This window comes from Macaca thibetana, chromosome 12 (genome assembly GCF_024542745.1).
Source record: "Macaca thibetana thibetana isolate TM-01 chromosome 12, ASM2454274v1, whole genome shotgun sequence".
Lineage (NCBI taxonomy): Eukaryota > Metazoa > Chordata > Mammalia > Primates > Cercopithecidae > Macaca > Macaca thibetana.
The window spans coordinates 59,874,893-59,888,337 of NC_065589.1; the positions used below are offsets into that span (position 1 = coordinate 59,874,893).

Below are 13,445 nucleotides of genomic sequence, written 5' to 3' on the forward strand. Positions count from 1 at the left end.
GGGGCTTGGAACATAGTGGACACTTAATAAATGTTCATTCCCCCCTACCCCCAGATTAAATTAAGCTCAAGACTACCTTTTAGGAAACATTCCTAACTATTCTATTTTACTGCCTGATATAGTTTGATCTCTACTTACTGCTAAGACAAAATAACTATTTGTATTTCAGAAGTATGTGTTCCACAGCAGTCCTTTAAATAACAATTTCTTTTTAACAGCAAAGGTGTGACAATATATATACTTTAAAAAACTGCAGAAATACCTTTGCTTCATAAACTGAGATGATCCTGTATATTGGAAGCTAAAAACTGTTTAAAGGCAACAGTGACATATATATCTTCTTGTAAATGGAATGGTAATTAATAACTCATTTGAATCACTAAATTTTTTTCTTTTTTTTTGAGTCACTAAAATTTTTAAAAAAGAATTTTGAAGTGTATACTGGGTTGAAGTTTTTCAAGTTCATGACTTTCTCAGAACTTGTGTCTAAAGGACAGTAACTGTGATTTCTGTATTTTTAGATCTTTATTATTGACTCCAATTAGGAGATAGTTATTGATAAATTACATTAATTTGAAAGCATTTCCAATAATTTCAGTATACTTTGTTATCAAGCCTCTTAATCCAAGTTATTAGCAGTAGATTGCTCTCTTTTCTGTTGACCTAGCTAAGATAGAGGGAAAGTGCTAACTTAAAGCAGATCGGTTGGCCAAAATATACATCATAACACAGGAGGAAAAAAATAATCGGAAAACTAACTACTGATGAATTTGAGTCTTATTTTGCTCTTGATAGGTTTTCCAGTACTTATGTACAATTTTCATACTGTAATATTTTCCTTATTAAAAAATTGGAACATAAAATAATGATAGGTATATATTACTTTTACATTCCGTAATTTCAGGTAATGTCTACTCTTCCTCTAGGTATTTTAATTTCAATTTGTTGAAAACTCCGGGAAGAATCTTTGTCCCTTTATTCCTTCAATTTTGCAAAATATGTGGTGTTCTTAGTTATTAAGTCAAAGTTAAATTCCTCTTTCTAGTATAAATTGGCCACATTTTGTGTTTTCCTCATCATCCTTGACATTATTCAGATGGAGCTGGCTTCTGTGCTCTCACAAATAGCATTCTCACTCTGACCCCTGAGATATTGTTCATATTTTTTCAGTTAATTCGTTGTACTAGAAAATCATTTTTTTCTTCCATATTTTGGCATTTTTTCCAGAATTGTACTAGAAAATAATTGTTCTTCCATATTTTGGCAAAGAAATGTGTTTTATTCCTGAGTTAGAATAGAAATTAAAAAATAAAACTGAAGCTAGGCACAGTAATAGTGCATGCTTGTAATCCCAGGTACTTAGGAGGCTGAGGCAGAAGGATCTCTTGAGACCATGAGTTCAAGTCCAGCCTGGGCAATATAGCAAGATGCTGTCTCGGAAAAGTAAAACGGATTGAACTGATCAGATTTTTACTGTGATAGCAACTGCTTCCTGAGGTTAGCAGCTGAAGTTTTGAATAAGTGGAGCATGTTTTTAAACATTATTTTTGGGAGGGGACATATATTTTTAGATAAGCTTTTCTAGTGTTTTGGAATCAGGTACGAATTTCTCTGTAGATCCTGTCAGTAGTTGTGAAATCTTGATCAAGTTACTTAATTTTTCAGAAGCTCCTTTCCTTTCTGTTGAGTAATAGTTTAGATAATTTCTAAAGTACAAGTGTTTTGCACAGGAAATGTTCTTTTTACTTCCAACGCCTTTATCTTGATTATTTTGTTGTTGTTTTTCCTTCTCTTTCTCTCTCTCTCTCTCTTTCTCTCTTTTTTTTTTTTTTCCTCGAGTCAGGGTCTCACTCTTGCCCAGGCTGGAGTTTGCAGTGGTTGTGAAGAGGGCTCACTATAGACTCAACCTCCCTGGCTCAAGCAATCCTTCCATCTTAGTCTCCCCAGTCATTGGAACCACAGACATTTACCACCACGTTTGCCTAATTTTTAAGTATTTTGGCCGGGCGCGGTGGCTCAAGCCTGTAATCCCAGCACTTTGGGAGGCCGAGACGGGTGGATCACGAGGTCAGGAGATCGAGACCATCCTGGCTAACACGGTGAAACCCCGTCTCTACTAAAAAATACAAAAAACTAGCCGGGCGAGGTGGCGGGCGCCTGTAGTCCCAGCTACTCGGGAGGCTGAGGCAGGAGAATGGTGTGAACCCGGGAGGCGGAGCTTGCAGTGAGCTGAGATCCGGCCACCGCACTCCAGCCTGGGTGACAGAGCGAGACTCCGTCTCAAAAAAAAAAAAAAAAAATAAATAAATAAATAAATATTTTGTAGAGACAGGGTCTCAAACTTGTGGGCTCCAGCAATTCTCCCACCTTGGCCTCCCCAAGTGCTGGGATTGCAGGTGTGAGCTACTGAGTAGTCTGTTTTTTTGTGTCTTGATTGTTGCTTAATCTCTTATGAATAGATAGAGGAATTTTAAAAATCTCTCTCTCTATTTTTTTGTCATCATGGTAAGTTCTTGGAAAAACAGTAACATTAACCACGTAAAGTTAAGCTGTGGTATGTAATCTTATGCTGTAACAGCTTGAGGAAAGGCCTCAGTACGGGGGTTTGTGGTAGAGTGGCAGAAAGATTTGTTTTAAAGTCATATTTTAAAATGGCATAGAGTCTAGGCTTGATGTTTCTAATCAAAGATGTTTGTTTTGTGGCCCAGATAATATATTGTATAGTTTTCTGAAACATCCTTGTCCTTTATTTTTACTAATAACATCAGATTTATGTTTTAAAAGGAACTTAGAGATACTGAATTGACTACTGACCTATAATTTTTTTTTGTTTTTGAGATACAGTTTCACTCTTGTTGCCCAGGCTGGAGTGCAGTGGCGCGATCTTGGCTCACTGCAACCTCCACCTTCTGGGTTCAAGCGATTCTGCCCTCAGCCTCCCGAGTAGCTAGGATTGCAGGCGCCAGACCATGCCTGGCTTTTTTATTTTTTTTATTTTTTTTTTATTTTTAATAGACGGGGTTTCACCATGTTGGCTAGGCTGGTCTCGAACTCCTGACCTCGTGATCTGCCCGCCTTGGCCTCCCAAAGTGCTGGGATTACAGGCGTGAGCCACTGAGCCCAGCCTAGAGTTGTTTTTATGGAAAATCTTGTTTCCGTAATTGAGAACTCACTATGTATATACATGTATATAAAGAAGTTTTATTTAAAAAATTATTTAGAACTTATTTATTAACTACATGTGTGCCAGGTACCAAAATAAACAGTTTATGTGTATCTTATCTTTTAAATATCTTAACAGTGTACCCTATGCAGTAGGTAGTAATAATATCCTCAATTTATAGGTTAGTTAACTGAGGCTGAGAGGTTAGGCAACTTGCCTAAGGTCATATAGGCTATTATTCACTGGACCCAAGAGACAAGACTTTTAATTATTATGTTTAAGTGTATCCTTTAACATTACTATAATTTTATCTGCCACATTAAATAGTCCTAACTTTTAAAAGATTATAATTAGAATATTCATGGAGAATAAAGTTCCAATTCTGAGAACTGGAAATTTAACTATATAAATACTTAAATTTATTTTAGATCTTCTGAAATTTGAAATTATAGTATTTTATGTTTTATGAAAATATGCTGACTCAAGATAAAGTAAAACAGGGTACTTGGGGAAGTTTTCATTTTTCAATTCTGTACTTTATACATAGTTTTCTTTCTGTGTAGTGAAATACCTCTTTTAATCAATTCTCTGAAAAAGTTTTTTATGGTAGGGCTATAAAATTCAGGGATTCAGACATCATTTTACATTGTATTCACCTTTCCTTTTTTTCTATTTTTGGGAGTATGGGGGAATAGAAATGCTCAGATGTTTAATTGAATTGGTAATACGTTAAATCTTTGATTAAGTCTTTGTGGTAAGCCTTTCTGAAATATATTAGTCTAAAATGTTTTGATAACTAAATATAATAGTGTATTTAGTTTTTAAAAATTTGGTAGTTCAAAAGGCGATGACTTTGAGTTAAGGATTAATTTTGTGTAATGTTGTAGATGTAATAGGAAGATACATGGTTTCAAGTATACCAATAGCAGGCTGTTTTCTGAAACTGCAAGTTGTGATTTTTTTGTCCTCAAAATGAAAGTTTTTTGAGTTTGGGTGGGGAATAAGATGAATTTTTATAAACTATAACTTCTGGTTAGTTGGAATTTTGCTATACTGTTTTAGTATAGTAGGAAACCTTAAAATTTTAAAAAAAAATTTTTTTGTAGAGATAGGATCTTGCTGTGTTGCCCAGGCTTGTCTCTAGTTTCTGTCCTCAAGTGATCCTCCCACCTGAGCCTCCCAAAGTGCCAGGATTACAGTTGTGAGCCACCATGCCCAATCAGCCTTCTTACCTGAATTATTTGTTATGGTTCTTTGCCAGGATATATTTCATTTAGCTGATAACTTTTAGTCACGTCAGTTTATTTTTTTCATATACTTCTTTTTTGCCTAAGTATTCCCCATACAAGTGTCTCTCTTGTTACTAAGCAAATACATCAAGTAAGTGGATTTTAGAAAAAGATAAGATGGGGCCCAGTACTTCTGTATCTATTAACCTCTTATTTTTTATTGGCATTTTTTGGGTGCTCTTGGTATGCCAAATACTCTTATAAAGTCTTCAGATACACTTTCATGTAGTGAACATAAAAACTTTTTAGCATAGGTTGTAATTATTATGCGTTTAACAGATGAAGAAACTGAGGCACAGATAGGGAGAATCACTTGCTCATGGGTACAGAGCTGTTAAGTGATGGAGCCAAGATTTTGAACATGGACAGCCTGTCTTGAAACTCAGGTTCTTAACAATTAGGTTAAACTCTGTACAGTTACAACAAATGTAGACTTTAGACTGTGTTTAGGCTATATTTAGATGTTTAGGCTTGAATTGAATAAAGGAAATACTTGATTGAGAGAGAGAATTGTGTTTAATAGTTGCATGAGAAAGTTAACACTAACTTGCTAGTTCTATATATATTATGATATAAAGACTGTAACTACTATGATTACTATTCATATTAGACTTGGATAATTATTATCATCATTATAGCTATTATTAAAAAGCAGCTAGCATTTTTAGAGCACTTATGTGCTTATCATTTTGCTAAATGCTTTACATGGATTCTTTATCTCCTAGTCCTTGTAATAACCCTGTGAGGTAAGTACTAATTTCCCCATTTTACAGGCGAAGAAACATAGATTAGGAGATATTTTGTAATATATTCTAGGTCCCATGGCTAGTAAGTCATGAAAATTGAAACTCAGCCAGTTTTATTCCAGAATATTTGTTTTTAACCTTTGAGGCATACTGCCTCCCAATTAAGTATGTTAGATAATGTCTACTGAGCAGTGTGGTAAAGGTAAAAGGTAAATCAATTCCAGGGAAAGCAGATTATATGGTCCTTTATTTATTTATTTTTTATTATTTTTTTAGTTTTAAGAGACAGAGCTTCACTCTGTGGCCCAGGCTGCGGTACAGTGGTGTGATTATAGCTCTGTAGCCTTGAACTCCTGAGCTCAAGTGATCTTCCTCCCTCAGCTTCCCAAGTAGCTAGGAGTATAGTTGTGCACCACCACGCCCTTATAATTTTTTTTTTTCTCTTAAAGCCCTGAGCTTACTTCTCTACAACCTCATGTAAAACATTTTTTTTGTAGAGACAGGGTCATGCTATGTTGCCCAGACTAGTCTCCAACTTCTGGCTTAAGCCCCTTAGCCCCTAATGCTGTAATTATAGGTGTGAGCCACTGGACTCGGACAAAATAAAATTCTGTTCTTTTGTGTTTTCAGTGTAAGAAGGAAGAGCTGCTCATTTATATATGTATATGTGTGTATACACACACACGCACACACACGCTTGTTTGGTTATCAACCAAAGAAGTTGTTTATATGTTTACATTCTTAAACAGTAAAATTTGTGATTGTGGGAAATGGATATGGTGATCTGTCATTTTCATTGTATGTGGTAGTCCCTAATAGAGGAATGGATAGCTAAATTTTTCCATAGTTAGAATATGAAAGATAATACTTATGAAAAAACTGTACATAATTTGGAATCACTTTAGGATTTTGCACTACCTCAAGCATGTTTATGATACTTGATTTTTATTATGCGATTGATGTAAGGCAATGCTAATCTATAGCTATTTGTGTTTGGGCAAACTTTTAGTTATATGGTTATTATTCTTAGCTATTATATAATATTTGGGGGGAAGAATATAAATTGGAAGTTTTTTTTTTTTTTTTTTTTTTTTTTTTTTTGAGACAGAGTCTCGCTCTGTCGCCCTGGCTGGAGTGCAGTGGCCGCATCTCAGCTCACTGCAAGCTCCGCCTCCCGGGTCTACGCCATTCTCCTGCCTCAGCCTCCCGAGTAGCTGGGACTACAGGCGCCCGCCACCTCACCCGGCTAGTTTTTTGTATTTTTTTAGTAGAGACGGGGTTTCACCGTATTAGCCAGGCTGGTCTCGATCTCCTGACCTTGTGATCCGCCCGTCTCGGCCTCCCAAAGTGCTGGGATTACAGGCTTGAGCCACCACGCCCGGCCTAAATTGGAAGATTTTAAGAATATTTTAGGCCGGGCGAGGTGGCTCAAGCCTGTAATCCCAGCACTTTGGGAGGCCGAGATGGGCGGATCACGAGGTCAGGAGATCGAGACCATCCTGGCTAACACGGTGAAACCCCGTCTCTACTAAAAATACAAAAACTTAGCCGGGCGAGGTGGCGGGCGCCTGTAGTCCCAGCTACTCGGGAGGCTGAGGCAGGAGAATGGCGTGAACCCGGGAGGCGGAGCTTGCAGTGAGCTGAGATCCGGCCACTGCACTCCAGCCTGGGTGACAGAGCGAGACTCCGTCTCAAAAAAAAAAAAAAAGAATATTTTAAAGAAATGATAGTCTACTCAAGGAAAGTTGGATATATTTTAATATTTATGATGTTGAAATGGAATATACATAGTAGTAATGTCAATCTGGTTAAAGATTATGAAGTTCTACATTTCTTAAGATTTTGTTTTATTTCATTATATTTGAGAATTAAGAGCTTTCTTACTGCATTCCTATTTCCATTTGGAAAATGTAGGAATGTTAACATTGATTTTTATACTTTGGCGTGGTAGGAAGTTAGGTGATGTTTGAAAAATAGTTTCAATTTGAGCTGAAATACAAAAGTCATCCAATAACGATTTATTTTTATTCTCGGCTACCGTTTCTTTTTAAGGTATGTAAAATTTCACTGATGGTTTTGCTCCTGTTTTTATAGCTGCATGTAGTCTTTATTTTCCTTCTTTCTAGTATTATTTTAAGTTGGTTTAGAAAGAGCACCAAGAAACTGACCTGATTGTACACGTACACAGTAGTATTTATATGAATAGTATAAACTCTATAAATTTATTTTATACTAAAACTCGCTACTTAGAATACCTTTAAAATTGTAGCACCATATAATTCTAATCTTGTTCTGGTTTTCATAGTCTGCAGTGCATAAGTTTTCTTCTGAAACGTGTATCATAGTTTGACAATCATTGTTTACACGTAATTTTCTCTCTTTTTATTACAATGCTTCCCCAGCAAGGACAAGTTTGGAAGGTTTGCAAAGCTTTTCACCTTCCCTCTGCCCGCTTGCCCGCTTTCAGATCAGTTTCATGTTTCATAACTTCTCTTTCTGCAATCCACAACATAGCCATAGTAAACAATAGAAAAATATAAAATTGCAGTAGTGTATTTCCTCACACATGGCAGACAGATATAACTTTTCAAAGGACACATCCTTTTTAAAACGCAATAAAAAGAAGTTAAATAGAAATGTTATAATTTTAGTAATTCCCTAAGGAATAACATCTCACTAGGAAGCAGTTAATTAAGTGTCACATAATGAAACAAGAACAGTATTCAAGATTATATTCTGTATTGTAGTAGTTCAGGTAGAAAGTTCTTTCTAATAATAATACCTTACATTTGTATAGTGCCTTACGGTTTACTGCAGAGAATGCTGTACTGCTGATATGGTCAAAATGTAAACATATCCATTTGTTCTGTGCTTATGATATATAGAACAGATGTAGATTCATTGTTTGAAGTGCTGCTGGTATGATGGAAAACAGTGTTGTAACTCAGATACTCAGAGGATCAGGCAACACACCTTAGCACTATAAAGACAATTTTAGCAGCTTCCAGTTCTTTTGAACTAGGGCTCTTGTATTAAAATGTTTCAAGTGAATGAGGAAAACATTTTGGAAAAGACATTTAAACATAAGCTTTTATTTTATAACACTTAGAAAGAAACATGTCTAGTACTCTACTGAATATTTAATTTTGTAATATTTTATTAGCTTCAGATGAATACAATCCTACCTCAAACCAAGAATTTTTTTTTCTTTTTCTTTTTTTTAGGTTTGAGCTTTTTCCTTCACTGCTGTTCTGCGCTAACTGCTTTGAAACTTTCCATGCATTTTTTTTCAGTAGAAGAACATCTCTGTACTGTCTCCCATTGCATATTTCAGCTGTGACAATCCCTGCACTTTGCCTATTCATTTTATCACCTGCTCACCAAAAACAATAAATATCTCTTTAATTTCTAATTGCAGATTTGCTATTTTTGATTTTAGAAGAAGGGTGCATTTCACTTTTTTTATTACTGTTGTTTTATAGGCATGTGGGGACCCCAAGGCAAAACCATCCTACCTTATCGACAAAAACCTGGAATCTGCTGTGAAATTCATAGTCAGAAAATTCCCTGCTGTAGAAACCCGCAACAACAATGTAAGTTATCTAAATTTTTCTATTACTTGATTTTAACCATCTTTTAGATAAACAGTGGTCAACACAGTGCTTATAGTAGCTCTTCTTTACCTAATTGTTAACATTTTGATATACAGATTATATACCTTAAGAGTTTTTTTTGAGACAATATTCTTGTGTCTGAGACCAGGAAAAATAACTCTTATCGACATTGCCACTTTATTACAGAAAAGATAAGATCTTAGATTCCTATATATTTATTCCCTTTCAAATTGCAACAAGAGTAAGGTAATAGATATGTATATATTCCAAATTCTTGTGTGACTACTTGGGATGTTTTTGTTTCTTATAGTCATAAATTTCCTGTTGAAGTTAGTAAATGTCTTCATAGAGCTTCTGTTGTTTTAAGTAATTAGCTGTGTTTAGTTTTAAAATGTATTTGTTTTTCTGGTATTTTTGTAATTGATAATGATTTCTAAAGATTAAATAGTATAAGAAAATGATTGTGTTAGGGTCTTTATTATCCTCATATTACTTTTCATGTGGGAAAGTTTTTCTTAGTATACTGAAGAATGGTCATATTCAGAGTCTTTCTGATATGTTTACATATCTTTATAATAATTTCTATGAATAACTACTTTGGGGAAATTAGTTATTTTTCGCCTCAGTGTGGTATTTTCATATAAATTTTGACTCAGAATCTTTCTGCCTGTCTTCTCTTTTTATTTTTTTTCTCTGATATTTTCTTGTTACTATCTTTGCTGCCTCTTTTGCTTTACGTACAAATTTAGTTTAGAAATTTCCTCTCACATATGATCTTCGATTTTGAGAAGCTCTGTTGAAAAGATATATTGTCAGCTGGTCCAAAAATAGTGAGTTATCTCAATTGATTGTTCCCCATCAGTTACAGATCCAGCTCCTTGTTCTACTCTTTGCCCCCTTCTCACTACTGCACTTGACTAGTTTAAAAATAAAAAGATACATTGTCACCTTTTTGTTTTCTCAAATCATGTATGTTCATTGAAGATTTGTATTTAGCCTTTGACACTACTTTTACTTAAAAACTCTTTCATGTAGAAAGAAAATGCTAGTAAGAACCAATAAAAAGAAGTCAGATAAAGTGCTTTTTAAGGCATTTTAAAAAAAATCAAGTCTGTTTTTGGGGAGTACAGGTTAGTAGAGGTTTCATAAAAGATTGTTTTTGTAGAGATGAGATCTCACTATGTTGTCCAGGCTGGTCTTGAACTTCTGGGCTCAAGGGATCCTCCTGCTTCGACCTCTTAAAGTGCTGGAATACAGGCATGAGCTGCTGTGCCCAGCCAGAAAGATTGTTTTATAATTATATCAATATATTAAAACATTATAATTAGTTCCTGATTACAAAATAGGTGATTCAAAACTTGCATTTCTTAACACTATTATTTGTGTGGAGAACTTTTTTTTAGTTACTGACATTAATTGGCTAACTCATCTGAGAGATTATGTACTCTAAAAGAGATTTTATTATGAAAATCTGTCTTATATTTATTTTATATACACTTCTTTTTCTTACAGCTCGTAAAATTTCTGACATGAGCTCTTCAGAGAATCTTTGAAGCTTAGTTTACATATGTGTTTGTGTGTAAACTTATATGTGAGAATGTGCATTGTTTCTTAATAGTAGGTCTTTCCTTAGAAAATTAGAAATATCTGGTGAAACAACAGTAAAATTGTCTGGTAAAGGACCAGTTAAGAGTCTGCTGTTCTTGATATACTGGGCAAACTGTTTATTATCATGCTTTTTTTTTTTTTTTTTTAATAGCTTTTCTTCTCTTTCTAACTGTTGCACAAAATCGATATTTTTAATAATAGTTTTATTGAGATATAATTCATATACCATATAATTCACACATTCAAAGTGTACAATTCAGTGTTTTTTAGTACATTCACAGAGTTGTGCATCCAATACCACAGTTAATTTTAGAACATTTTCATCACCACCCAAAGAAACTTCGTGTCCATTAGCAGTCACTCCTGATTTCCTGCCAACACCCCTGCCCTAAGGCAACCACTGATGTACTTTCTTTCTGTCTCTGTGCCTATTCTGAAGATTTCATCAGGAATAATATGTGGTTTTCTGTGACTGGTTTTTGTCATTTAACATAATATTTTCAAGGTTTATCCAAGTTGTAGCATGTATCAGTACTTTGTTTTTGTTTTAAGAGACAGGATTTCACTCTGTCATCCAGGGTAGAATGCAGTGGTGGCCATCATAGCTCACTGTAACACTGAACTCCTAGACCAAAATGATCTTCTCCCCTTAGCCTCCTGAGTAACTAGGGCCACAGGTGCACACCACCATGCTCAGCTGTTTTTTAAACACTTAAAAAATTTTTTATCCAGATGTGGTCTGGCTATGTTGCCCAGGTGGGTCTCAGACTCCTGGGCTCAAGAAGTCCTCCCACTTTGACCTCCCAAAGCACTGAGATTACAACTGTGAGCTGCTGTGCCCAATCTTCATTTCTTTTTAATGCCAAATAATATTCCATTGTGTGGATATACCACATTTTATTAATTCATTCATGAGTTGATGGATGTTTGGATTGGTTCTACTTTTTTGCCTATTATGAATAATGTTGCTATAAACGTGAAAGTTTTTGTATGGATATGTTTTCATTTCTCTTGGCTTTATAAACCTATGAAAGAATTGCTGGGTGGTGTGGTAATTCTGTGCTTAACCTATAAAGTTGATTGTACAATGTTGTTGAATGTTATGACTTACTTGTAGTATTTACTTTGTTTTGTTTGCAAAGCCTGGGTTTTTTCATATTGCCTTTACAATTACTCTTTGTAATGCTACTCTGTTGTTTTTTTACCTGCTGAAGTACTATGTATTGGGTATATATAAAGTCTTGTGATCTCAGTTTTGATCTGGGTCTGCTAAAATTTTGGTGAGAAGTTCCTAGCCAGCTCGAATCAAGACATGAGAAGTGAGATTTCAGTTTTTTTATTATTTTTTAACTTATTGAATTAGTTGATGGAGCTTAAAGACTGGAAAAGATAGTAGTGTCTAGGATTGATAGGAGGTTGCGGATTTCTGGCTACTAAGTGCACTGTAGAAGTGGTATTGATACCGCAATCTTTTCTTTCTTCTTCTTGTGCTTTGGATTATTACATGAATAGGTGAAACAGAACATGCTTACTTTTTCTCAGGGACCTAGGTTAGTACTATTTCTACTCTGATTCAAGTCTTACAAGTAATGCATGTCCCCAATTTCAGAAAAGGTACTCATAAAAACAGATTTCTGGTGAAAATACATTTTTTTTTTTTTTTGAGACACAGTCCTGCTTTGTCACCCAAGCTGAAGTGCAGTGGAGCGATCTCAGCTCACTACAACCTTCCACCTCCTGGTCTCAAGCAATCCTTCTGCCTCAGCCTCCCAGGTAGTTGGAACTACAGGGGCACAACCACCGCACCTGGCTAACTTTTTGTATATTTTGTAGACATGGGGTCTTGCTGTGTTGCCCAGGCTGGTCTCAAACTTCTGGGCTCAAGTGATCCTCCTGGATTGGCCTCCCAAAGTGCTGGGATTACAGGCTTGAGCCAGCGCGCCCAGCCTCTCTCTCTCTCTATATATATATTTTGAAGTTTCTAAAATGAATTCTTGCAAGATTCTGCTCTTATCTTGCAGCCAAAAAAATCGTTGATTTTTTATTTTTATTTTTCATTTTTTATTTTTTATTTTTTAGTAACTGCCCTAATCTCCATACTTTTTAATCCCTTTAGAGTCCTTGAGCACATAGTTATTTGATATGCAACAAAGGAAGGCACTGCTGACAGGTAGCAGGATTGGTACAGACATAGCTTCTACAGTGATGATGTTGGACTCTGTTGAGTCATTTTTACTTTCTTGGTAAGGGCCCTTTGTGACCAGTTGTAACAAGTTTTGTATTTCTAATTCTGTATTTAGGGAAAATCTGGGACCAAGGAATGAGGTTTTTTCCTTGGGTCATGATGTTGAACTAAATGCCCCATATGCTTCAAAGCAAGCTGATTAAATGAATTTCAAAATGAATAAAAACCATACCAGTTTTATAATTATAGCAACCACTTATTATCTAATGTGTGCCAGGTTATGTGTATTAATAGAGTTCCTCATTTAATTTCAGATTAAGCAAAGTATTTTTGAGCTGAAAGATTATCTAATTTATCTATAATATAAATGCTTTCATTATTTTGAAAGTGTAACTCTCAAATAGAATTTGTTTCTCGTAGGTTTCTTAAGAGTATGTGGAGGGGAATCTCTTATTTTTCTGGATGAACAAAATAGTAGAAAGTCCTTTCTTATTTTATTAACACATAAAAATTATTTTGCCCAGGAAACCTAAAAGGCAATGTAAGCAAATGTTCAGGTGTATGTTAAAACTTTTCTAATTTTTTTTCCAATATTTTTAAAACTTTTTTTTTGCCTCTTTCCTATATTGCATTATACCTAAAAGGGTAGTTTGTGTTTTTTAAAACAGTAAAAATATTATCTGGAACAATAGTGTTATCATGGAATTAGCCTATTACACATTTTAATGTGAAATTTTGGATTTGATTTCCAAATCAATGAGGAAATGATAAAAATTACTATCCTATATATGTTGAATTAGATCTTGAAGTCTTTAAGAATAGGGACATTGCTGGCGAGTA

At 34.9% G+C, this 13,445-nt stretch overlaps 2 protein-coding genes across 5 annotated transcripts in view; one reads left to right on the forward strand and one right to left on the reverse strand.

Moving 5' to 3' along the window:
- Window positions 1–13,445, reverse strand: part of NUP35 (nucleoporin 35) — a 283,449-nt gene that overhangs the window by 128,302 nt on the left and 141,702 nt on the right. The gene's annotated exons all lie outside the window — the stretch shown is intronic.
- NCKAP1 (NCK associated protein 1) overlaps window positions 1–13,445 on the forward strand; it is a 113,121-nt gene that overhangs the window by 7,519 nt on the left and 92,157 nt on the right. For 2 of the 4 annotated variants that reach the window (XM_050752213.1, XM_050752214.1), the window contains exons 2-3: window positions 7,601–7,618; window positions 8,681–8,791. In XM_050752213.1, the coding sequence (XP_050608170.1) occupies window positions 7,601–7,618; window positions 8,681–8,791 (129 nt within the window). The remainder of the gene's footprint in view (window positions 1–7,600; window positions 7,619–8,680; window positions 8,792–13,445) is intronic. The other 2 variants (XM_050752215.1, XM_050752216.1) reach the window with 1 other exon arrangement.